Source organism: Vulpes lagopus, chromosome 4 (genome assembly GCF_018345385.1).
Source record: "Vulpes lagopus strain Blue_001 chromosome 4, ASM1834538v1, whole genome shotgun sequence".
Taxonomy (NCBI): domain Eukaryota; kingdom Metazoa; phylum Chordata; class Mammalia; order Carnivora; family Canidae; genus Vulpes; species Vulpes lagopus.
In genome coordinates, this window is record NC_054827.1 from 32315381 (window position 1) to 32341771 (window position 26391).

General features: G+C 42.4%; 3 protein-coding genes across 13 annotated transcripts in view; 1 reads left to right on the forward strand and 2 right to left on the reverse strand.

The window, feature by feature from the left end:
• The window catches only part of DDHD2 (DDHD domain containing 2), a 25911-nt gene extending 17241 nt beyond the window's left edge, over positions 1 to 8670 (forward strand). For 2 of the 4 annotated variants that reach the window (XM_041752824.1, XM_041752825.1), the window contains exons 17-18: positions 5927 to 6034; positions 6426 to 8670. In XM_041752824.1, the coding sequence (XP_041608758.1) occupies positions 5927 to 6008 (82 nt within the window). In that variant the 3' untranslated portion in view covers positions 6009 to 6034; positions 6426 to 8670. Of the gene's footprint in view, positions 1 to 5926; positions 6035 to 6372 lie in introns of all 4 variants that reach the window. The other 2 variants (XM_041752826.1, XM_041752828.1) reach the window with 2 other exon arrangements.
• Positions 8390 to 15355, reverse strand: PLPP5 (phospholipid phosphatase 5). 4 transcript variants are annotated; one of them, XM_041752829.1, is made up of 8 exons: positions 14604 to 15135; positions 14356 to 14464; positions 13821 to 13911; positions 13466 to 13529; positions 12864 to 12988; positions 11848 to 12018; positions 9962 to 10128; positions 8390 to 9285 (listed from the first exon to the last, which is right to left on the reverse strand). In XM_041752829.1, exons 1-7 carry the CDS (start codon positions 14951 to 14953, stop codon positions 9968 to 9970), a joined length of 1071 nt encoding a protein of 356 aa, XP_041608763.1. In that variant the 5' UTR covers positions 14954 to 15135; the 3' UTR covers positions 8390 to 9285; positions 9962 to 9967. The 4 variants fall into 4 exon arrangements, with proteins under 4 accessions (XP_041608763.1, XP_041608766.1, XP_041608764.1 ...); XM_041752832.1 differs by having other exon boundaries at positions 14356 to 14436; positions 14604 to 15085; XM_041752830.1 differs by having other exon boundaries at positions 8390 to 10128; positions 14604 to 15138.
• The window catches only part of NSD3 (nuclear receptor binding SET domain protein 3), a 119436-nt gene continuing 108390 nt past the window's right edge, over positions 15346 to 26391 (reverse strand). For 4 of the 5 annotated variants that reach the window (XM_041752822.1, XM_041752818.1, XM_041752820.1 and 1 more), the window contains 5 exons: positions 25458 to 25574; positions 23838 to 23979; positions 22476 to 22582; positions 21686 to 21890; positions 15346 to 21265 (listed from right to left, as the gene is read on the reverse strand). In XM_041752822.1, the coding sequence (XP_041608756.1) occupies positions 21024 to 21265; positions 21686 to 21890; positions 22476 to 22582; positions 23838 to 23979; positions 25458 to 25574 (813 nt within the window). In that variant the 3' untranslated portion in view covers positions 15346 to 21023. The remainder of the gene's footprint in view (positions 21266 to 21685; positions 21891 to 22475; positions 22583 to 23837; positions 23980 to 25457; positions 25575 to 26391) is intronic. The other variant, XM_041752821.1, reaches the window with a different exon arrangement.

Here is a 26391-nt window from a genome sequence, read left to right on the forward strand (position 1 = left end):
GAGAGGAATTTTTATTGAATCCTGATAAAGGGATTATTATTTGATGTGATCAGTCTCATATCTATATAATAAATACAGTAGGGGCCATGACATAATCAAAGTACAATAAAAACAATCCTGTAAGAAGCCAAAATAATCCTTTTAAGAATGATCTCTGTTGATATGGCTTGACAGAAATCTGAAAAAGGCATTTCTTTCTTTTTAAATTATGTTTTTTTTTATTACTTTTTAAGTTTTTATTTAACTTCCAGTTAGTTAACATACAGCGTAATATTAGTTTCTGATGTACAATATGGTGATTCAGCACATCCACACAACACCTGGTGCTGATCACAAGTACCCTCCATAATCCCTATCACCAATTGAACCCATCCTTCTACCCACCTCCCCTTTGGTAACCATCAGTTTGTTCTCATTATTCTTCACAATAAAAAAAGGGTCTGCTTCATTCTGCAGGGCTGGGCATGTTATATAATAGGGAGCACTTAATGGCTCAAGTGGATCAAAGTACCATTTTGATTCTGTCCCACCAGTGGAATCTCATGCATATTTGGTGACTGGACTAACTCCACAGAAGCTGTGATGTATTGAACCATTTCTGTGGTATCCCCAGATCTCACTAAATAAGAAAAGACCCTACACAAGAAAAGATAACAGCCTGTCCATAAAGTATTTTTATAGGCTCTTTCTTTGGTGTAAGATGGGAAAAGGGGCCCTTTCTGGAATATGTGGATACAGGTATTTACGTGGTCTAAATATTGCTGGATTGATAATGTGTCTGTTAAAATGAAAATAAGGTGTGCATTAAAACCACTTCCAGATTAAGAAACTTCCATAATTTGGCTCAATTTTTGAAATAATGGAGCAAGTTCCTTTTCTAGGCTGATAATTAGTCCTGTCCTGGCATTACTCCTGGCCATGTAACTCACCACCAAAGGTAAATGATTGAATTGAACCACATGGTAGGTGTTATAGTAACAGATGATACTTTTATTTTTTGAAAGTCCAAGTTTGCTCCCTTGGTTTGTTGCAAGGGCAAAAGTAGATAAGAAACCAACTCTGGGGCAGCCTGAGTTTACTTTTATATCAATGGAATCATATATACTCTCGTTTGTATGACTTCCTCCATCCTCTGTGTTTTGTGTTTCAGTAGTTTCTCTGCTTTTTATTGCCAAGTAATATTCTGTTGTATGAGTTTACCACAATTGTTTATCCATTTCCCTGCTGATGGACATTGGAGTTGTTTCCAGTTTTTGGCTATTACAAATAAAACTGCTGTGAACATTTGTGTATGAGACCTTGTATGGACATATTCTTAGTTTTTTTTTTTTTTTTAAGATTTTATTTATTCATGAGAGAGAAAGGGGGGGGGCAGAGGGAGAAGCAGGCTCCAGGCAGGGAGCCTGACATGGGACTCGATCCCAAGTCTCCAGGATCACACCCTGGGCTGAAGGTGATGCTAAACCACTGGGCCTGCCCAGTATTCTTAGTTTCTTATGGGTAAATACCTACGAGTGGAATAATGGCTAGGCTTAGTATAGTAAAAGTATTTTTAAAAGAAACCTCCAAGCTATTTTCCTGCTAGCATTTTCTGTTCCCATCAGCAGTGTTTGAGAGTTTCAGTTGCTCCATATCCTCAAATTCACTTGGTATGTTTGTGGTTTGTATCTTCGTCTTTTTTTTTAATTAATTAATTTCTATGTAAGTATGTATATATGTATTTATTTATTTAATCTTAGTCTTTCTCAGAGTTGTAATAGTACCTTATTATGGTTTTAATTTGCCTTTTCCTAATGAGTAATGATGTTGAGTATATTTTCATGTGTTTGCCATTTATTCAGCCTTCTTTTTTTTTAGATTTTATTTATAGAGGGCTTTTTTGTTGTTGTTGTTACTTTTTGTTTTAAGACTTATTTATTTGAGGGGATCCCTGGATGGCTCAGGGGTTTAGTGCCTGCCTTCGGCTTGGTGGCATGGTCCAGGCATGGTCCTGGAGTCCTGGGATCGAGTCCTGCATCGGGCACCTGCATGGAGCCTGCTTCTCCCTCTACCTGTGTCTCTGCCCCTCTCTCTCTGTGTCTCTCATGAATAAATAAATAAACCCTTTAAAAAAAAAAAAAGACATTTATTTGAGAGAGAGAGAGCAGGGGTGAGGCAGACAGAGAGGAAGACAGTCTCAAGCAGACTACCTACTGAGCCTGACATTGGGTTCAATCTTAGGACCATGAGCTGATCTGAGCCAAAACTGACAGTCAGTTAACTGACTTGAGCCACCCAGGCACCCCTGTATGTTTAAAATTTTATTTATTTATTCAACTTATTTAGAGTGCATGTAAGCAGGGGGAGGGGCTGAGGGAGAGAAACAGAATCTCAAGTAGACTCTTTGAGCTCAGAGCCCAATGTGGAGCTCAATCTCATGATCCTGAGTTCGAGACCTGAGCCAAAACCAAGAGTGGGACACTTAACTGACTGAGCCACCCAGGTACCTTGGCATCATATATCTTTGGTGAACTGTCTATTCACATCTTTTGCCCATTAAAAAAGATTATTAAGTTGCAGGAGTTCTATGTCATAGTTACAAGTCCTTTTCAGATACGTGCTTTTTTCCTCAGAATGGGGTGTTTTGTTTTGTTTTTTCATTTTTCCAGCCCAGTATTTTGATGTCCAAAAGTTTTTTATTCTGATGTCCAATCTATTGATATTTGTGCCTTTTAAACATATTTAAGATATCTTTGCCAAATCCAAAGCCATTAAAAAATTACCTGTGTTCTAGAAGTTGTATCATTTTATTTTACCTTTTGTATTAAGGTCTGTGATCCATTTTGGCTACTTTTAAAAATATGATGTGAGGTAAGGATTGAAGTTAATTGGTTTGCATGTAGCTGTCCAGTGGTTGTAGCAACATTTGTTGAAAAGTTTATTCAGGGGGCGCCTAGGTGGTTCAGTTGGTTAAGCATCTGCCTTTGGCTCAGGTCATGATCCTGGGGGATAGAGACTGCATTGGGCTCCTTGCTCAGCAGGGAGCCTACTGTTCCCCCTGCTTGTGTTCTGTCAAATAAATAAACAAAATCTAAAAAAAAAAAAGTATTCAGACAGAAACTACTGAATTGTCTTGGCTCTATTTTGTTCCATTGATCAATTTGTTTGTCTTTATGCCAGTAAAACACTGTCTTCATTACTGTAGCTTCAGAATAAGTCTTGAAATCAAGTACTGTGAGTCATCCAACTTTTTTCTTTAAAGTTATTTTAGCTATTGTAGGTTCTTTGCGTTTCCACGTGTTTTAGATTGAGCTTGTTAATGTCAACCAAAAAGCTTTTTATGAGATTTTCATTGTGATTGCAAATGTTTTATCTACAGATCAATTTGGAGAGAATTGACATCTGAATAATACCGAGTCTTCTGATCCACAAACACAGTATCTCTCAGTGTATTTTGGTCTTTAATTTCCCTCAGCAGTGTTTTGTAGTTTTCAAAGTATGTTTAGCATACTGTATTTTTTTTACACTGTAGTTTTTAAATTTTATTACTTGTATGCTCCTGTTTCTCTTCAGAACAGATCTTTTGCCTTTTAAAAATTTACATTCCTCCTGTTATGAATAAGATTGAGCATTTTGACATACATTTAAGGACCATTTTTATTTCCTTTTCTATGATTTATTTATATTCTTTATTCTCTTTTATTTATTTTTTTCTAAAGATTTTATTTATTCATGAGAGACACACACAGAGAGAGAGAGGCAGAGACACAGGCAGAGGGAGAAGCAGGCTCCATGCAGGGAGCCTGATGTGGGACTTGATCCTGGGTCTCCAGGATCAGGCCCTGGGCTAAAGGCGGTGCTAAACCACTGAGCCACCAGGGCTGCCCTATTCTCTTTCATATTGAAATATTTGTCTTTGTTGTTTTAGTTGATTAGTCTGTGATGAGTTGCAAATTACTTTTCCGCAGTTTGTCTTTGGCATTGCAAACATTGGTTTTTGCTAAGTAGAGAAGATTGATTTTTATGTGGTCATATTTGATGATTTTTCCTTTCTGGTTTCTGGAATATGTGTCATACTTAGATCTTCCTTATCCTCTGAAGAATTCATTACTGTAGTTTATTTTGATATTTTATGGTTTCATTTTTACATGTGGATGTTTGATTCATTTTGGATTTATTCTCATAATAGTTATAGATTGATTCAGGTCATTTTTCAGATGGCTATCCATTTGTCACAACACTGCTAGTTTGTCTCAATTTTTTTTTTTTTTTGGTCTCACTTTATTAAATTCCTATATAGATTTAGGACTGTTTCTGAACTTCTTTTCTTTTGATCTATTCATTTATGCACCAGGATCATACCATTTTAACATTTAGTTTAGCTAATGCCCCCTCACTGGCATAGGAATTTCTTAACCTGTGTATAGGGTTTCCGGGGGATAGAAAAAGTATATGAATCCAGTGAAATTTTATCTATAATTTTGGGTATATATGTATATGTGATCTTTTGATTCTCAAGTAGATACATGATTCAAAGTAGATAAATGATTCAAAAAATGTTGAACCATGAAACTAGAGAAATATTTGAGCTATACATCCTTAAGGCAGTCCTTCATGATGTTATTTTTTTATAATCAGGTGTCTTTATGAACTGGATGTAAGTAATTGCCTAAGCACACACAGAATAATATCTGGAAGATGCACGAGAAGTTGATAACCACTAGTTCCCATCCTCTGACAATCAATGTTAAGAAACAGAGGTAGAAAGGAAACTTCATTATTATACCCTTTTGTATCTTAAATTTTGAACCTTAAGATTGTATTATCTTTTTAAAAAGATAAATAACATTAAAAAAATTAAGGTGACCAATTAGATGGCTTTCTGTGTTCTGAGAATGAACTCTGTGGAAAGTTAACAGTTCTTGGTTGGTCATTTATTACTAGTCTTTTTGTATTACCAGATGTAATGCTAGACTTTTTTTTTAAATTGTAGTTGACATACAATATTAGTTTCAGGTGAATCACTGCATCGTGAATTGATAATTCTTTTTTTTTGTGAATTGATAATTCTGTATATTACTCAGTGCTCACCATGATAAGTGTAGCCATCATACATTATTACAGTATTTTTTTTAAAGATTTAATTTATTTATTCATGAGAGACACAGAGCAAGAGAGGGAGGGAGAGGCAGAGGGAGAGGGAGAGGGAGACTCCATGCAGGGAGTCTGATGTGGGACTCAATCCCAGGTCTCCAGGATCACAACCTGGGCCGAAGGCAGCGCTAATCTGCTGAGCCACCCAGGCTGCCCTTATTACAGTATTATTGACTATATTCCCTGTGCTGTACTTTTATCTCCATGACTTACTTAGTTTATAACTGGAAGTTTGTATCTCTTAATCCCCTTCACCTATTTCACCCATCCTCCCACCTATCTCCCTTCTGGCAACCATGTTTGTTCTCTGTATATATGAGAGGCTGGTTTTATTCATTTTTTAAAATTAATTTTTAAAAAAGATTTTATTTATTTGTTCATGAGAGAAAGAGAGAGAGGCAGAGACATAGGCAAAGGGAGAAGCAGGCTCCCTGTGGGGAGCCAGGTGTGGGACTCAATCCCAGGACCCTGGGATCATGCCCTGAGCTGAAGGCAGTCAACCATTCAGCTACCCAGGTGTCCCTGTTCATTTGGTTTTTAGATTCCACATATAAGTGAAATCCTATGGTATTTATCTCTTATGTCACTTAATATTCTCTAGGTCCATCCATATTATTACAAATGGCAAGATTTCATTATTCTTTATGGCTGTGTAATATTCCACCATAAAATGAACTTTTGTAAAAAATGAACTTGTACAGTGGTTTTGTAGATTACATGAGATAATATATGTAAAACATCCAGTATAACTGTTAGTTTCTTCTTTTTACAACTTAAGTTTTTCTCTTTACAGGGAGTCTGAAGATACAGTATTGTTGGTCCTCAAAGAAATCTACCAAACCCAGGGCATCTTCCTTGATCAGCCTTTACAATAAAAATGAACCATGTATGGCTGCTTAATGTAAGTTTTTAAATGTCATGTATGTAGCATAGTTCCTACATATTAACATGTTATGAGGAACAGGGGAGCCTTGAACTCTTTATAAATGTGCTTTTCTGTTACCTGTCACCAAGATCTAGGTTATGATTCATTTTTAGAGGGACTCTGGTTAAAATTTCTGAGGAAAAAGTGCAATAGCTCACTTAGAGAAAGTTAATGTCCATGTGTTTTTGCAAGTGACTTGGTCCCGTAACACCTGTTATTTTTTAGGATCTAAACTCAGAATCGAAATAGTTCTGATCATCTAAGAGTTACCATGGCAACAGCCCATCCTGAGATAAAGTTACTCTGCCTTTTAGATGTGTAACTAGAAAGTTCATGCATTGGACTCCAGTGTTCTGTTTGCTTCCAGTTGTGACTGCCTCATGACCTCTGTTCCACTCTTCCCTGGACGGACACTGCAGGATCCTCCCCCAGAAAAGCCACCTGCTTGTTGCTGCAGTTTCCCTCTCCTCAGCTGCGTCATTTCCTGCATGTTGCCTGCCACTCACTTACTACTGGGATCTTTGGAGGACTTGTTATCTTGGAAGTGAGTGGAAGAACAAAGGGAAGACCACTGGCTTCATAGAAGCATTTGCCACTCTTCATAGCAGGGGTTATTTGCAGCTCTAATTCTTGGATGATAGATGCCACCCTTTATTGCTTATTACTTGAGATAGTATAAAGTCTGTTTTGAGTTTATTTTGGTTTGAGTAGAAATTTTTTTCTAGGAAATTATTGTTTCTCTTTAGATAATGTTCTAGTTTGGAAGCAGGCTCTGGAGATTAAATCTTAGTATATGTGCTGCTGAAGCGAGCACGGCTCCAGTGATTCAGAAGGCATTTTGGGGTACACTCATCTCTCATTGGTGTTCTCTGTATTTGAAGGCTAAGTAGTTAAAGGAAAAGACTTCTAGGCAACTTATTTTGAGCCAGCATTTCTTTCCTACAAGTACTGTGTGAAGGACTAAAATGTAGCTTACAGAGTATTGTTTACTCTCTATAGCTGACTGACCTTTGATTGCAAGGAATCACTGATGCGGTTTATTGTTTTCACAGCTGTTTGAGCTGCTCTCAGTCTGCAGCAGATAGTTTAGTTCCCATTAGGTGCATTTTATAAAGCAATGATGTTATATATCCTAGACCTGTCCTTTTATACCATATTTCAAATGGGGAGACTCTGAAATCTTAGTTATTTGATAGTAACTTCTCTTTTTGAGGGCAAAGTTATAAAGGCTGGCAAACCTGAAATCACGCAGCCTTAACAGGCTCTCTGGTTATGAATAAAATCTCTCAGTAGTACATTTAAGGTGAACTAGAATTTGTGCAAGTCTACCATTGTATCCACTTGGGTGAGGGCAGTGTTGTGTGTCCTCTTTGAAAACCCTTTATAAACACCATTGCTTGCTTAGGTACCCATGATCCAGGAGCTTATTTAAAAGCCTCATGGCACAGGCAGTGTTGGCTGGGCAGGAGGCTTTGGCTAAGGGAAATGTTTCTTATTCTGAAAGAAAAACTTATGCCTGTAGGAGTCAAGGAACAGCCTGTGCAGAGTGTGTATCAGAACATTCAAAGTGAAGTGTACCTTGAATTGTGACCAATTTTTTTTTTCCCCGAGGGCATCTGCTCACCACAGGGCTAGATTTCCTTTCTCATTGCTCAGAGTTTGTCAGTTTTTGCAGTTTTCTTTGTGATAGTCCTTTACCCTCCTCTCCAACTTCCATGGGCCTCTCTGTTTTATAGCGTGGTATAGGCAGGTAAGCTGCGTTTCTTTATAAACAATGTTTTTTTTGTAAATATATCATGGTGTCTAGTGTATTGGTATATAACATTCACTTAAGCCATCCCTTCAACAGCAGTGGTCTCCATCCCTTTAATCACCGTCACCTTGGAGATGACAGAGGTGAGGCTGGGTGCAAGATCCGTGGCTGGCCTTTACTTGTCCATCTGCTTATAGACTAATGCTGAGCCACTAAGAAGTGTCAGGTATATGGAATACTTTTCTTTACCATATGAACTGAATTTGAAGTAAGGATTACTGAGAATTAAGTAGCGTTCAATTATATTTTAAAGGGGAAGCTTTTGTCAACTTGTCAATTTACATTTATTCTTCATATTAGCAGAATAGTATTTAAGAGTAAACCAAAGGAAAAGCAAGAATGAGTCCCTGTAACCAAAGATGAACAGCTCAACAGCATAACTGTGGATAGCTAGATAAACCACTGTGTTGGTACTAAGAAATATTTTTTGGTGAGGGGCAGGCAACTGTAAAAGAGCTTTTATCTTGTCTCTCTACCTGTGGTATCATCATGGTTGTATATTACACAGAATAATAAGCTTGATTTAAATTCTTTATTTAGTTGTATATTGTTTGCACTACTTCAGTTGTATTATGTGCAATCTCTTGACCAAGCGTAATTTTAAACTCAATAGAGTATCATTTTATACATATTTCCTGCTACGGAATTTGTATTGCTTATCTCAACAAGAGATTGTCTGCATGGAAAGGTTAATAGCACTGATTAGCTTTCTAATATTTTGCACTTTTTGAAATGTTTGTTTTTTACATGATTATATTTAAAAGTTTATGAAATACTGAAATAAAACCATATTGACCCAGCTGCCTTTTACCCGATTGGATCCATTATACTGAAAATTAATACCATAACCATTTTCTTCTCCCTTATATTATTAAAGCAAATTTAAAAATACAAGTTTGGGCCAAAAGACCTAATATTTAAGTTCTTTTCCCTTGACTGGTGTTTTCATTATCACAGGCAGATATAGTTCAGAATTTAAGGCATAGCAGTTACAAAGTCAATACTGAGACTGTTCTTCAGTATTTACAGATATCAGTCTCTGCCCTGGCTGTTCTATCACTTATGTCAGATGGTCAGATGGGAAATCCAGTTTTACTTTGGAAATGTTCCAGCTCTCGCATGGTACTTTACATACCAAAAACACCCACATTCACCATTTTCTTTGTCACATTTTCTGAAGGAAAAAGATACACTGAAAATATAGAAAGAAGCATGTAAGACAAGGTCATATTTAAAGTATAATCACAAAGAGAAGGGCAGTTGTAGGTCCTATAGCATCGGTTCTGATAACGTCCTGTAATTGTCCCTTATATCCCATTAGGAAGAAGGGACAGGAAAAGTTCATTTGTCTTCTGGGTAGTGACATCTGTAATGCCAATTCTCAGAGTTGATGCATTTGGGCAGATCTTCAGTCCTGCATGGAGGGAAAGAAGCTCGTGAACACAGGTCAGGAGTGTGGTTTCAATACTAGCAACTGGTGATTTCCACCTCGTTTGTTTTACCATTTAAAGAAATTTTAAAAAATAAAAAAATAAATTATTTAGTAATTCAATAAATAATTTATGCCCACAGTATTCAAAATGGACAGCAATATAAGATACATGTGTAAAGTAAAAAAAAAAAAAAAAAAAAGCCAGAACTGGACATTTTCCTATTTAAGTTTTCATGGAATTATCACCAGAGAAAGTAAACAGAGCCAAAATAACTGAGTTGGTCATGCCCTGGGTTTTAAGATTTTGAGCTATGGAAAATGGAAATTTAACTCTAGGTCCTAGGATATATAAAGGCTTCTTTGTGAACAAAGACCCTTCCAAGAATGGCATTTAAGTGTAAAACACTGTAGATATTAGGATACCAATTCAATGGACTCTACAGAAGATCTTTTTATCAGAATGTGAGGCAGAGAGTCATGAAAAAGAACCTTGAACCTTGACTCATGATAAATGCATGTGAGCAAAACTGCATTAATATATGGAGACAGATGAAGTGCTTATGTCCTTGCTTGTATCTCTTCAGAGTAAAAAGGTCAGACATTCTTGTCTTGGGCAGTTAAGAGGGGCTGATTCACGTAATCTCAATTGAGGTAGTACCAATTTCTAAATACTAAAATGATGCGGATCAGCAGGCTTCTGTATAGTGGGAAGTACAAGTGTGTCCTGAAATGGTTTATGGCATTCTGCATCCGTCAGAGGAGGATAATACTGCCTGTAGCAGATGTAGGCAAATGTCAGGCCAATCATGGATCCGACTAGTACATCTAAAAGAGAGGAGATAAAGTCTTCACTTAATCATGTTAGACTCTTAAATCATGTTAAAATACCACACACTACTGGCATTCTGATACTTGGTAGGATTCTAGATCACTGCAATAAAGCAAGTACTCTCAATAAAGCAAGTCAGATGAATTTTTTTGTTTCCCAGTGCATATAAATTATGCTAACACTATCTTGTGTCTGTTAAGTGCAACAGCACTATGTCTTAAAAAAAAAAAAAGTATATACTTTATTGCTAAAAAATGCTATCACCTGAGCTTTCAGCAAGTCCTAATCACAAGTCACCGTAACAAATATAATGAAGAAGTTTGAAACATTGCAAGAGTTACCAAAATGTGATGCACAAACACAAGGTGAGCTAATGCTATTGGAAATACAGTGCCAGCCTGCTCAGTACAGGTTTGCCACAACCTTCCATTGGTGAGAGACAGCTCTCTGTTCAGTGCAGGATGATGGGGGACATCTATATTGAGAACCTGGGCGTCCAGGTTACTCTACTGGTTTGGGTGCAGAAAACCTCAATTTCAGTGGTTTTTTTAGGCTTTCTCAATTTTATCATATAGTTAACAGGATTATCATCAGGTTCTTTCCTTCCTAAACACCAAGTTAAAACACATCTTTAGTTAAATAAATATGATAAGCCTTTTTCCAAGTTTACACAAGATTGAATTTTTTTTAGACGATTTTATTTATTTGAGAGAGAGAGAGAGAGAGAGAGATCGTGAGCAGGGGGAAGAGGGAGAAGTGGATACCCTGCCGAGCAGGGAGCCCTACACGAGGCTCGATCCCAGGTACTTGTGATCATGAGCTGAGCCAAAGGCAGATGCTAAACTGACAGAGCCACCCAGGCACCGAGACTGAATCTTTAAAAATTCAATTAGCCAACATAAAGTACATTAGTTTCAGATTTAGAGTTCAGTTATTCATCAGTTGCATATATAACACCCAGTGCTCATCACATCACGTGCCCCCCTTAATGCCCATCACCAAGTTACCCCATCCCCACCCACCTCCCACTAGGCTGAATTTTTAAAAACCTCAGAATAATAAAGTTTCATTTAATGCCATTAACCCCTTTTTCACATTTTAAGAGTTCTAGAGGAAGCAATAAACTCTTAAGGAGTTGCCCGCCCCTCTTTGCAAAAAATTAGCTTATTCTTTAAAACAGGGCTCCTAGGGACTTCTGGGCCAATACTATCAGCTTTTTCTGAATTATAGGTTTTCCATAAAGATACTCTGTTATTCGAATGTTTTACTATATACCATTCAACTTAAAATTTCTTTGGTTTAACTATAATTTTATGATTTCTTGAATTTCACTTTAGTTTCTAACAAATATCTCATGAAGTGAACTTGATTTTTTTATGGACTTGATTTTTATTTTAAGACAGTAAGTAAACTGACCTCTGAGGTTTGTTGTAAAAAACTTCTGAGAGAAAAAATCCTTAAAGAGTTAATTCTGAACTTACACTGCTTCAGGATAATGGAAAAATTGGGACATTTCTCCTTAGGGATTTAAAAGGGAACTGTGCTTTCTCATCTTCCACACAGCTATACATACTCTTGGTTCAGAAACCCAGACCATCCCATACTCATTTGTTTAATCATTTAACAGGTAAGTCCACGTCTTCTCTGTGCCGAGCGCTAGGGATGAGATGGCAGGAGACACATGCAGACTTCCATGGCAGGAATACTTTGCTTACCTTGCCAGTGATGCTTATAGTCACAGGTGCGGGACAGCGCAATCACAGATGCGAGGAGGAGAGGCAACAGAACAGCACAGAGCCTCCAAGACTTGCCACGGCCTTGTGGGGTAAAGCAATGTAACTTGCCAGCCAGGTAGAAGGAAGCGAAGGCCAGACCAGCAAATGCAACTAGAAGAGGGAAAACCTATAAGTATCTATCTTATAAAGGAACCTCCCTCATTCATCCGCAGATAGGTGGCTGGGGGCATGTTTTTTTTTTTTTAAAGATTCTTTAAAAAATTTTTATTTATTCATGATAGAGAGAGAGAGAGGCAGAGACACAGGCAGAGGGTGAAGCAGGCTCCATGCAGGGAGCCTGATGTGGGACTCGATCCCGGGACTCCAGGATCGCGCCCTGGGCCAAAGGCAAGCGCTAAACCGCTGAGCCACCCAAGGATCCCCATGAACATGTTTTATCCTCTTGGTAATGCTTCTGGTGTAGATCATCAATGAGGGAGGGGGAAACAAAAGGAAAAATGGACTTCACTGTGTGTCCCAAAGTTAATATTTACCCTGGGAATAGTGTTTCGATACTAGCAATAGGACTTTGGGCAGGTAACTTCTTGATGCCTTGGCTTTCTCATGTATAAATGGGAATCATAAAACTAATAGTACCCACCTCTTTGGGCTATTATGGTATCAAATGAGAAGAATCAAAAATGCTTTTCAAAGCACCTTCAATAAAGTTTAGTCATATTTTTCTAACTAATTCCAGATTACAGGATCTAGGCAAATGATACAAGAATCATAAAATGTTCAAATCTCATGGAAGCAAACTCCTTCCTCTGTCCTTGAATATCTACCCTAATATTTGAGGCGCAGGCTTGTAAAATCTTGGGGTTATTAAAGAAGGGGGGGATTGTTTCTAGATACAAGAATAAGAGTAGTGAGATGTCCCCATTCTCATAAGTGTCCTAGGTTAAATTCAGTGATCCCCAAAAAGCAGAGATGCTGAGTGCATGTGGCGTTCATACAGGAGGAATGTCCACTGGGGAAGCTCTTGCGCCCCTCGTTCACCACGTCCTTCTCCCCGGTGCACGTCAAGTCAGAATGGGCTTGCCCATCAGGGAAGCAGCGGTAGAAGAAGTCTGGGCGTGGCCTGAAAAAAACAACAACATGGTCTCCACACAGATCACTTAAAAACTCCGGAAATTAGTTTCTGGTTGTCTCAGACACCGTAAACCTGTTCACGGTTGGTCAAACAGCGTCGCAGGCAAAATAATGAAACTGGATTAGGATAGGCACGGTGAGAAGGGCGGCACTTCCAGGGTCCACACTGAAACGGAGGGGGGCGGTGCAGCACAGAGTGCTTCCAAGGGCAGAGAGCAAGTCACGCTGCAGCCCCGGGGTGTTGGGGTGCTGCTGTGCTGGTCAGGGAGCAGGGAGGAATGCTGCGCAGGGCCGCAGAGCCAGGCGTCACCCGTCACCCGCACGCCAGCCACAGGGGAGGGAGGAAACGTGAAGCGAGAGGGGCAAGGTTAGACTACAGGAGGGGAGCGAGGAGGAAGAGGCGCGATGCAGGCCACTAGCCGCTGGCAGACAGGCCTGAGGGCCGAGGCGGGCACTGGTCACTTACCTGCCCACGATCAGTTTTACTGTGTTGGTAAAGACCCCGCTCAGGGCCAGGGCGAGGCTGGCAGCTGGAAAGCAAAGAAACGTGCTGAGGTGAGGGTGGTTTGCGCCTAGGAGGGCTTGCGCTCGCCGCCTTTGGAGAGCGGCTGTGGACTTTCGAGCCAGGGATGGGCAGGCCCCCCGCGCGGTGGAGCACTGAGACTTCGGCCCGGGCTGAACAGGCTTCTGTCTCGTGGGGACAGCGTGGGGACAGGGAAGAGAGGATGACCTGAGGAACACGACTCGGCGGCCTCCGCGCGCAGGTCGCACCCCCGTGGCCGGGCCCCAGAGGAACACGGGACGGAGAGCGCCGTCCTTACCCAGGCAGGCCTGCCTGCTGTCGGTCGGGCCGGCCTTCTTGAGACATCTGGCCAGGAGGATCAGAGACAGCGGGGAGAGAAATGCAATGACCTGAACCAGAAAAGGGCAGAGGTTAAAAAAGCCAAACCAACCCCCGCAGGAAAACCGCGTGGTTCGCGGTTACAGCAGCTCCCACAGCGCAGCAGGAGGCTCGCGGCAGACCTAAGGACGCCCCGACTCCCCGTGCCTGCGAGCGGCGGCGGCGGCCGCGCGTTAACCGGGCGCACTGGGCACGGCGGCGCCATCGGCCGGGATGTTCTAAGTGACCGGGCACCTCAGGCCACCCTGCGGGGCAGAGCTCACGAAACAGGTCTCTTGAGCCAAAATTGACATCTTGCTCTCTAAGTTTGGATCTTAAAGCGTTGAGCACACCGTCAAAGGGGGCAGTCGGAACCCCGCCGAGGTCGTTCTCGAGCCGGAAGGCCCCCTCCGGCTCCCTGGCCTCAAGCTCAGCACTAGGTATCAAGGGTCCGGGAAGGCTCGTTCTCCACGCACAAACATGGGCTTGGTGGGGAGATACTCCGCTTCCACAAACGGGTTCCGGTAAAGCCACATCTCCTCCGGCTGGATCCGCCTCTGGAAAGGAGGGAGGAGCTCCGTTACCCTGGAGGGGAAACACGTGCAGGGCGCGTCGGCGGGCTTCCTGGGCCCCGCGGGCGGCCGAGGCCGGGCTGCGGCGGCGCCCCGGGACCCCGGCCCAGGCGGGGCCCGCCCGCCCGCCCGCCCGAGCGAGGGGCGCTTACAGGAAGGCCGCGAACAGGGCGAGCCGCACGCCCAGCTCGGCGCCGAGGGCCGCCGCCACCTTCCCCATCCTGCGGCTCGGCTGCGGACGGACCGACGGACGCTGCGCTGACGTGGCAGCGGCGGCAGGACGCGAGGCGGTCCCCGGGAGGGCCGAGCCGGGGGGCCGGGCCTCTGCTCTCAGCGCCGGCTGGCGGCCGCCGCGGGAACTGCACCCGAGGAAGGCGGGGCCGCCGCCGCCCCTGCCCCGCTCCTGCCCCGCCCCTGCTCCGTCCCCGCCCCGGTGGCCGGGCAGCCGCGAAGCTGGAGCCTGCCAGGGGCCGCGGACGGCGAGCCGCCTCCCGCTGTCCATCCAGGCAGCAGCGCACGTGGAGCCTGACGAATGAACGAGATCCAGGTGACGCGCGTCCCTCCTTGCCGCCCGTCGCCCCGCCGCCCCGCGGTCTGCAGCCACGCGGAGCAAGGCGCCCCTTCTCCGAGGCCTGCCCCACCCCCCCGCCGGGCAAACACAACCAGACCGCACGCTTTGGGCACCAAGTTTACTTGCAGCGAGCAGCATTTTGAAGGACCTCTCTGTGCTGCAGGCCCCACCAGCCAGGTGTGTGTGTGTGTGTGTGTGTGTGTGTGTACATCTTGGGTCATCCAGCCCTGCAATCGACGCCCTCCCTCCCATCATGACCTCTTTCTTGTCCAGGAGTTGTGGCAAGCAACTAACTACAGGCAATGAACAAGCCCACAGTTTAATTTGGAACATACAGGACAATTTATTGAAGTCAATCTCAAGCAAAATCTGAAGTCAGTGGAATGTCATTAAGAAGCTTTCCAAATTAATCCTCACGGAAGCAAAAAACACATCTGAATTTCAAAGTATTTGTAAAATAAAAAAAGGCAATATCTCAGTAAATATAATATACAAAAATGTATGTTCCTACCAGCACACACAGTAGTAATTACAGGCAATCCTAAATACGCTGTAACTAGTCAACAATAAAGCTATCTATGTACAGGTTAACCAAGCTTTACACGTTTCACACTATGCAGTAAAACATAGGCCAATCAACAAATCCCCAAAATATCATATATCTTGAAGTCTATGTGGCAACATCAAGTCATTATACAGTAATGCCCTAGTGGAACGCCCCCCAGGGAAAATGAACACTAATCCCTTAGTGTCAAAGAGCTTCTAGCCAAGTCACAGAAACTCAAAAGAGATTGACTTTAGTGAATATTGATGCTTTGTTATTAAAGACTCAAGTCTCAAGTGATTAGGCAAAATAACATTTCACAGGATCTACAAAGTTTATTACAGATAAACAAAGTACAGAAATAACCAATCTACAAAGGTCATTATAGATAAAGATCACAAGAAAAAGAAAACAATCTGTAGGTATCTGTGTTTGTTGTGCAATATCACAAGTGGTTACAAATGAATTTCTTGTATCAATTCCAATTATGCACACACCCTTGTATAGAAAAAAGGATCTTCTTAGCCAGTTGTAATCATTATTTAGCATCTTGGTCATGGGAGACAATGTGATTTTTTTTTTTTAACAGAGGGTATGTGATAGCACAAATGAGATAAAGAGCAATATTAATGACAACAGAGTAAAAAAGTAAATTTTATCCAGTCCACTCCTAACCTGACAAGAATACCTCATACATACCTCGTCTCGGTGGTCTGATGGACGCCGTGGGCCATGTGCACACGTCGAGGTCTGTGGCAGGCAGGAGAGGGGAGCACTGGCACCTGGAGGGCTTTCTTGCCAATGAGCAGATGTAGAAGGTCACGGAAGAAAACTGAGGACTGAATACATGACTTTGGCAACTGTTCATCTTTTCCCTTTCTCTTACACGTAACTCTCACAGGCCACTGAAGGGCAGGTCGCACTCCCCCACCAGCCCCCTCACACATAGGTGCCACAAGTACCTGACCTTGTCACTTAAGCAATGGACTGACGGAGAAAAAATAGGAAATGGTTTCTGAAACACACAGATTACACCCCGCGGTTCAAGGAGCGTAACGTTAAGTGCAAATTTTTGTTTTTTTCCCTACACAGGCATATATATTACAAGGGAAGAGGAGGTGTGTGGGGACAGGGCTGACAAAATGACAAAGTAGAGAACGCACAAAGGAAATACTCATGAAAAAGCTGCTGGCAGTTCATGCAAGAGTCTCCTCCTGGATGCGTCCAGGAAATCTGAGCCACCTGCCGGGCGCTCCCTCCTGTGGGCAGAGCCCTGCCCTCAACCCAAGTGAAAGAGGACAAGAGACGAGGCTGTTTTCAACCATGGTATACAAACAATGCTCTCTACTTCACAAACTTAAGAACTGTAAAATAAGGGGAATCTGAAGAGTTTCAAGTACTTAAAAAACCTGAATTCGATGAGGCAGAGGTCTCAGTGTTAAAGTGACTACTTCGTACCTGCGGTGAACATCCCCCTCCCTCGCCCTGTGCCAACGTCCCTGCTCCCGCTGCCCGCCCCGGGGAAAGTTGGTGGGTTTCACTATATACAAATCTCCAACTTTTCAATATTCACGCACACACGGCAAAGCCGTCTAATTATATCTGTTCCCTGCTTGCCTGAAAATGCAAGCGAGTCCTACTCTTGGTTTACAGACCACCGGGGACCGACTGTAGGTGGCCCTAGGCTGACGGAAATCCTTCCAAACGGTCACTTTGCGTCTGCGGCAGCTCGAAGCCCACGTGGCTGGACACATCAGCCCTGGCAGAGTCATCATACCTCCCCTGACCGAAGTGCAGGGAATGTAGGCTCCCCAAGCCCACCTGTCCACTCCTCCTGGTGGGACCTGCAGCAGCACCTCCCCTTCAAGGTCAACACTAGAGGAAGAGCTTTGCACTTAAGAATGAATGGGAGGCCCGGCCTGGCCCGAAGCCGGAGTGCCCAGAGGGTTCGTTCCGCAGGGCTGCTCCCTGCCGTCCACACTGCAGCTCTGACCCTGACGGAAGCACAGACCGTATAACGAGGCCACAACAAAACCCAACTTCATGAGGCAGGAAAGAAACCTGCCTAACAGCCTGCCGTCTCTGAGAGTCCTTTCCATGATTCTCTCAGAATTTCAAAACATGATTTATAATCATGTTTCCAAAGATTATGTGGAAATGGCAGAAGGGAGCTGGAGCCACCCCCCCATTATTATTATTTTTAGTTTAGTTTTTACGTATGTTCCTGACTTGAACACACTGATAGCTCCAAGGTTCAGTGATTCTAAAAGCCTATTCTACAGCTTAGGCCAGATCAGTTTTGAGAATTAAGGTAGAGTAAGAACTTGTTAAAAACGAAAATAAAACCCACTTCCCTCCTGACTCTAGCCTTGATTAGATATTAAAGAAGTGAATCACTTCCTCCAGCTGCTTGGGCCTTCCAGGGAGGAAGGGCGGGCCACCCCACTAGAGCTGGCTCTGGGCAGCCCTCCTCCTTGCAGTGCCAGCCGTGGGCCAGCCCCTTCATGCACCACACATGCCTGGAAGGCTGCCCAGGATTTCCTCTGTAGTTGTTACTGATCTGATTTCTGAAGTTTTATGCTGATTATCCAAACTTTACATTCACTTCTTCCAAAGAATTAACATGAGGCTAAAAAAAAATATGAAACAAAACACCACCATTATCCCATGCTGCTTTAAGTCATTTCATTTTTGGACAAGAATCAAAACCAACTATTTATGCTCTGACCACATACAGATTTAAAAGTTAACAAATACCAACTATGGACTATGAGAGAGTAACACGTCTTCTGGATGATTTTGTTGAAGGGCAGCCGGGCACAGGGCATATATGCTATGCACACAGAAAGCACAACTTTCCCCCTCCCTCGCTGCCTCCATAGCCTGTGACTTGAAAATAAATAAACTAGGTAGGTGGTGACACCGTGGAGGTGTGAGGAGAGTTCCTGGGCTCCGGCAGGGTGAAAACCGCTGTTTGGACCATTGCAGAGCACTCAGGGACGAAGACTCCAGAGCTGTGGTTAGCTGTTTTGGTTTGTAATCATTTCTGAAATGGCAGAATGATCCTATTGGGTGCCCCCCAACCCCCCAAAAAAGATTAAAAAAAATCTCAGCAGAGCTGCTCTAGATACACAAACAAAATGTGACACGATGAAGAAGCTGCATAAAAATATTGAAACCTAAGATATTTTTAAGTATAGAGGATGTACCCTGGCTTACCATAGAAAAGTCATCGGATAGTAAAGATTATTCAGTCCAAAACAAGGAGATAAGATTTCATGTGGGTACGGTTTCAACAAGAGTTACATTTCAAATGTTAAAGGAAATCCTTCATGTTAGTTTTTAAAAAAGCAAACATCTCATATATATATACACACACACACACACACATATATAAAATAAAGTCTTAGTATGATAAAACCTAGATTTTCTTAAATTATTTTTTAAAAGGCTATCAAACTATATAATTGCTCAAGAGCAAAGTCTAGTGTTTTGGTGAGCTGTGCTGCATGTTCGATTTGGTAACATGCATAGCGTTTTCCATTTTGCTCTTTCTCCTGGGATCATATTTAATCAAGATAATTCCTGGAGGCCCAGTAAGTTACCTCAGAATTAATTGCTGGAATCAGGCAAATGGCAGTTTAGGAGCTTAAGTAAAGGAACTGTAGTGTGGTGCTTTTTTGTTGTTGTTTTGTTTTATGCTTTTTTTTTTTTTACAAGAGAAAATCCAGTACAATTGCACATTTACATTAAAAAAGGAGAGGCACAACTTTTTTTCTTCCTTTTTCTAGAGAAGAACTCTAAATTAATAAGAAAAAAGGAACACAAGCAACACAACGGAAGGAATGTGGCCGAGCATCTACCCTCTCTACCTTCATAAGGTTCCTCAGTACTTCTTAAGGGAAAATAAATGCCACCAGGTACCAGCAATTGTAAGCAGTCAAAATTCACAGAGAAAGTTAACATCCATTCAAGCTAGCCCTAGACTTCTACTTAGTACAGTGCCACAACAAAGCCTGAAGTTACTAATTACTCATACAAGGAATACTGGAAAATACATATTCTTCAGCATTAAATGCAAGTGAATTTTGTGGGCAGACATCTTGGCACACTTGCATCTATGATATCCAAGCATCACAACCAACCATTTTTGCTAACACTGCTTCCTTGGGAACTTCCCTAAGTGCTTCCTCAGATGAAGTGTGTTTGTGTGGCTCTGATATACTCTGTAGAAGTGCTTCCCCTCCCTCCTGGGGGCAGTTTTAGTTAGTAGATAATACTAAATAGAAATTGTTTACATATGACCAGGGGATGCCCCTACCCCTTCCACCCCTCAAATGAGGAACTAAACCAAAAGACTGACTCAGATACAACTTCAATTCGCTTGTGTCATTTTCACCAGGAAACCTGGCTGAATGGGCAGCCAGCTGACAATGGGAATGTTTGATTAGGAGAGGGGAACAGAGACAGGACAGCCCCCGAGGTTGGACAAGGGGCTCCATTACACTGCATGGGGGATGCAGTCGTTATGATCCAACTTTGGGTCTGGGCCTTTGTCTCCCTCTAGCTGCCTCTGTCCATGTGTCAGGGCAACAGGGATGACCATTCTAACTGCATTCACATCCACATAAACACACTTCATCAAAAATGTTCACTGTCAATGGAAAACATTTCAAACTCAGTGAGTGCACCCATTTCTGTTTTTCTCCAAAACCAAAAACCACATCATATACCTTTGTAAGTAAAATTATCACATCATAAAGCCCACCTAGGTTAAGACCACAGAGGTAAAATCCACTGAGGCATTTTGTTTTCAAGAGGCCAGATTCAGTACTCCCACAGAGCCCTTCTCTAGGATTATGAAAAACATTTGGAAGGGAAAGAGAAGTTAGCCTACCTACTGCTCAGCAAAGAGGTATATAAAGATCATCATAGCCTTTTCTAGAGGGCTTGCTCCAACTGCTACTTAAAACGTACACACACACGTACACTGAATAGACTATCTGAACTACACTTCTCCAAATTTTTAAAAAATGAAAATAAATAAAGGAAGGAGGGCTACTTTTGCTTTTTACACCCAAGGAACACATCCTAGGCTTTAAATTAATCTCATTAACAAAATTTCTTTTCTCTTTGTTCTTATTTTAAAAGCGAAGACATCTCTTTTTCCAGCTGCAAAGGCATGGAAGTGTAATAAAAGGCAAGAGAAGACCAAGGGAATTTGGCCCGCCACAAAAGAATCCCCAACCCAAGAAAACAGAAAAACAGATACCACCCACTGCTTCTGCCTGCACCCACTGGCTCCCGTCAGCGCGTCAATAAGGTGGGGCGGGGGTGAAGGCTGTGCGCACGGCAGCAGCTCCTCTCCCACTAACGTGCCAGTGCCATCGAGTCCCTTGCTCCTTTTCCTTTTTTTATCCCAATAAAAAGCAAAAAAAAAAAGAAATCACCGCCCATTTATTCTTTCAGTTCTTCTCCATGATCTTGTGATTCCAATTTGCATTTGATCTTGCTCCAGTACTCTGCCGACACAGGAGATGCAGGGTCATGCTCCGAGCAGCAGAGACGGCCTTCCAGAGCAGAGGGAACCAGGGCACCCTCCTCGTGATCTTTACAAAATGAGTGAGGGCAGAACTCACAGAAGGAGACCGCAGCACTGCTGCACTCCTCGCACTGATGCCACGGGCATTCCCACTTTCCTGGTGAGGGGGTGGGGGTGGGACAGGTAAAACAGCCCCGTTAGTGTCCGTCTTGACTACTCACGAGAAACCCAAGTCCCCACCGTCTGCTCTGATTGGAGACCGAATTTGATCAAACACCAAATTTCGGCCAAACTTATGTCTGAGCCTACTACTGAGTCTGGAGGTGCATGAGCACCCCAAACTCCACGCTGTAGGGGCCCCTGCTCACCCACGAAAACCAATGCTTACTGGCCCGCACCTAACCCCTATCTGCAGACAGATTCTTCACCAGCATACTTTTTGTCTGCTAGTGTTGGTGGTTCTACTCCACGTTATCCGTTCCATGGCTCCACGAAGGAGAGGGAAGTACATGCTAGGTTACACAGCGCTATCAGCAAAGACTCACATCAAAGAAGGGGCCCCGAGAGGCTGGCTTACCATATGGTGGCTGAGTCAGGTTAAGGCATAAGAGGTGGTACGCTTTGGGACAGTCTTTTTTGTCACACATGACCAGCTCCCCACCATCTCCACATTGAAAACAGTAATCTTCATGCATCTGCTTTGGTTCTGCTTTGATTTTTCGCCTCTTCTGCTTTAACTTAGCATTTTTGGCCTTTTCTTCAGTCGTCGACACACATGTTGACTGGCAGGAAGAAGGATGAACACAATGTGTGAGACTCTACGTGGAAAGTGAGCTCCCAGAACCTGACACACTCACTTAAGTTCTCTTCAAGTCTGTTGTTCAATTACCTAAATCCACCAGGACGACTTATCCCATGACAGTACTGTGCTAAAAATAAGGCTACATTTTCACTGACTTTTTTTTTTTCCCTTTTTTTTTTCCATTGACTTTTGAATCAGGTGCTTTGTTTTTTCAATTGCAAGGATACTGAGATATAATTCACATACCATACAACTCACCATTTTCAAGTGGCTGATTCAGTGGTTTTTGGTACAGTGTGAATTTTAAAGAAGATTCTGAACAGATGTTGATCACTTCAGATTCAATCAGAAATACAAACACATCTTCCGAACCTGACAGATCTTACTTAAGATTTGCTTCATTGGAAAGTCAGAGCATCTACACTCTGGTTAACATGACAGCTGTCCCGTGAAGTGAACCAGAGCCCCATTTGTTCACCGGCCTTTTCCTGAGATGGTCCCACACTTCAACAGCCCCACTCCTGACTCCCCACCAGCCTGGGGTGCTCCCTGCCCACCAACTGACCTTTGGCCGCACCCCCAGAAAGCCGCTACAGTTTTCTGCCCCACAGTGGCACTCCGTTCGGCCGTTGCCCAGACAATCCAGGTTATAATTAAATGTTAACTCCATCCCTACAATGGGAGACAAAATTATTCATACTCAAGTCCCAGGGAAGAAAAATGCTGTCAGACACACTCTCCTACTGACAAAAGAGACCTAATTCTGACCTGAAGGCCTTGCTGCAGACTGAGGTGGGCCAGGGGAAACAACAGAGGAAAAAATCCCCAGCCACCAAGAATTACGGCCAAAACACTCTGTAAAAGTTGTCACAGGCTTCTTACTGAAGTGGTCAAAAATTATGTAATGGAGACTAAGAATCTGAAATCTGTGCTAAAAAAAAAAACCCAAAAAAAACAACAAAAAAAAACACCACGGGTTCTGGTCTAGCTTTTCTAAAGCTAATTTACACGAATTTTTTTTTTTAAAGATTTTATTTATTCATTCATAGAGACAGAGAGAGAGAGAGAGAGAGGCAGAGACACAGGCAGAGGGAGAAGCAGGTCCCATCCAGGAAGCCTGACGTGGGACTCGATCCAGGGTCTCCAGGATCACGCCCTGGGCTGCAGGCGGCGCTAAACCGCTGCGCCACCGGGGCTGCCCTAATTTATACGAATTTCTGAACAGTAGGCCCACTGAATCGTGGTGACTGTGCGGCTCCAGTAATTCATGATTTAGAGTATGCTCTGAAGAGAGTTCACAGCGTAGATTCACTGTTTACACCGAAGACCCAAAGATTCGAACTGGGAGGCCCAAGCTTGCTTCTGGCTGATCCTGAACAGCCTGTGACGAGTTCCAGGACTGCAGTTGAATCTCACTGAGCTACAGCTCTTCCCTTTTTACCCATTTCCCTACCAACCTGGCAGAGAAGAAACTAAGTGTCACTGGTAAGATGCTGGATGGCTGAGGAAACATGGAAGCAATAACTGGCTTCGGAAGCTTTTTGTGTCTAATTTGAAACAGATCTTTCAACTAAAAAAAAACCCAAACAAACAGAAATCCCCACAAACAAACCAAGAAACCAGCTGATGTTAACACAGTATGTTAATACTTTAAGTAGAAAACAAAAGCTTAAACATCTGGTTATATTGTGCAGACAGCAATAATTTGGAGAGGTCCTTCAGGAGGGTCCCGGACATATAGGATTCTGAACGTCCTCCCCGAAAAAAAGGCTCTTACAAAACTCCCTTTTGCAGGACATGGATTTTCACTTTTTAATGGCAGGTAACAATTCCAAATATAATCCTATCTTATTTGAATAAATACTTGAGCGTCGAACCTTGAAGAATGTCCTGTGCAGGGCGGGGGGGGAGCAAGTAGCTTTTTTACCTGCAGGAATATCACAAAGGGCGAACAGTCCAACTCGAACATCTCCATTCACTGTCCACTTTTGTGTTTCACAGTTTGGATTACAACTGTGGTTCATAAAGCGAGAGTAATTTCCTTTGGGGCCAGCATCAATTATACGGTCCTTCAGAAAAAAAAAGAAATGAAAGGTACCCTTGACATGAAACTAAGTAAGAGCTTGTCTCAGATACACCCAACTCTGTCGAGGGCCACAAGCAACAAACAGTGTTTCGCTACACTACTCCCACAATGCATGCTCTGCTCTCCGGGCTTGTGATTGAGTTCTCTATCTTATTTGATGAGCTTCAAGTCAAAGCAACTGAGATAAAATGCAATTTAGTTTTTTTTTTTTTTAAGTTTGTCTCTACACATAGCCCACAGAATACTACTACTTAGAAGATGAACTGATCACAGGTGATGCCAGAGCGTGGAGTTCAGCCAGGCGCTTGGGCTGGGAACCACGGTGCTCTGCCATCAGCCCTCCTTTCCTGCTCTGTACAAGCAGCGAAACTAGTATGGGAGTAAATGGAAAAGAGCGTAGGCCATAAAGAGAGACAAGGAAATATGTACGGCTTTCCTCTGGGTGAAGATTTGGACCTTTGATTGATGGAAGGGCTCTAGCGTAGAATGTACTCTCCAGGAAGTCACCTGTTCCTTCCATTTTACTTATACTGATGTTCAGGACACAGTAAAAGGTTCACCATTTTGGTGGCCCCTGAATGCAAGTTCTGGTCATCTCAATGAGCCCTGGAAGACAGAGCCTCCCAAATGTCATCAAGATGGCTGGAAGGGCCCCTAACAGTGAGGAGTAGATCTAAAGGGCTATTCAGCTATCAGAAATAAATGGCATTTTCTGTTTATTAAATTGATGTTCATGAAAGTTGTAAAACTGTTAAACAATGCATATCAGTTCAAATAAACTTCTTGTAAGTGATTTCTAGTTCTTACTTATAATGATATTCTCTCAGTTTCGGGGAGAGCCTGGACCACGAGACATGGCTACTAGTCCTGGCCTTCACCAGACTGTGACAAGCTATCCAACAGACTGCTTGTCAGGGCTGGACCTCAGTCTGTTGTCCTCTGCAAGTCAGAGGACTGCTAAAGAAATGACACAAGGTAACAGATATATCAGACGTGTAGCAAATGGGACTTAGGAGCACACACAATGAATTGAGTAGTTTTACTGTCATTCTGCTTAGGACTACATCCATTTGTCCTAACTCAGACACGAAGTTCTAGTACACAGAAAAATTCAGTTAGAATTTTGGCTAAACCATAATTTTGTGGTGCTTTCTAACTTGAGAAACCGAGGGCCAGGTCTTTCAGTGACTAAGAAGAGCTGAGACGGAAAGCCCCGTGTGTCTGCCCTGTTCCTGGCCATCTGTCCACTCACAGCGCTGTCTCATATGCCATGTGCAAGGTTTCAATAATTAGCCTTTGTGTACTGTGCAATAATCACCACATTATAAGAACTATCATACTGGCTACTGCAAAGTGTTCTCATTCTCCTGAAAAAAACAATCAAATTAGAGGAAACTGCGTTTAAGACCATGACACAAAAACCAAAAATCCTTTTTTCTTACAAAATAAAATCAATTTTACCTTGGTAACAGTTAACATATAAAAATTAGTTACACTGTTCTCGTGGGCTCGCTTGATTCGCAATCTGCATTCTTCTTCATCAATTAATTCACCAACATATTCATTTACAAATTCGCCCTGCAGAGAAGCATGCAATATGTAAATATAAGACAAGGTACTCTCTTTGAAAGCATTCTTTAACACTATGTATGTAATCCAAGAGAAGTAACCAAAAAGAATCCTGGAAATCTAACTTTAACACTAGAAACAAATAGTAGTTGTCATTCACTGGCATTCAGGTAGCGAGTTTTCTGCTAGCAGTGTCTCACAAGGTGATAACTGGTCTTTTCTTGCTGACAATATGATTTTATTTTTTTATTTTTTGACAATATGATTTTATAGTCCAAGTGACATAATTATAGGAGCTGGAGAAATAGCTAACTCAAGTCTTTGAGGCTGTCTTACAACAGACTTTTACTAAGTTTGCAGCTGTGGAGTTCATGCCTATTAAAGAGCTGAATCTGAAACAAATGAATTCATTAAAAAAAAAAAACTTTTTATTCTAGAGTAATTCTACATATTCACAGGAGGTTGCAAAAATAGTGCAGAGAGGATCTGTGTATCTGTCACCTACTAATCCCCGATGGCAACATCTTAGAGAGCTATAGTACTATATTAAAACTAGAGAGCTGACATTGGTACAGTCTACAGATCTTATTCAGATTGCACCAACGTTGTGTGTGTGTGTTAGTTCTATGGAATTTGGTCAGTTGTAGAATCAACTGTGTAACCACCACCACAGTTGAGATACAGAAGCATTCCAGCACCACACAGACCCCTTGTTCAGTCCTTTATAATCACACCCATCCTTCTTCTCTCCCCTAACCCATCCCATCCCTAACTTGTTCTCCATCGGCATTATTTTGTCATCTTGAGGATGTTCTATAAATGAAGT

Bases quoted from the DNA above. Each gene is read 5' to 3' on its own strand.
- PLPP5 (XM_041752830.1), bottom strand. From the start codon at position 14,953: ATGGACAGCGGGAGGCGGCTCGCCGTCCGCGGCCCCTGGCAGGCTCCA. The intron at 14,465-14,603 runs GTAAGCGCCCCT...TTTCCCCTCCAG, and splicing joins GCCCTGTTCGCGGCCTTCCT to GGTAACGGAGCTCCTCCCTC. The intron at 13,530-13,820 runs GTAAGGACGGCG...TTTGCTTTCCAG, and splicing joins CAGCAGGCAGGCCTGCCTGG to CTGCCAGCCTCGCCCTGGCC.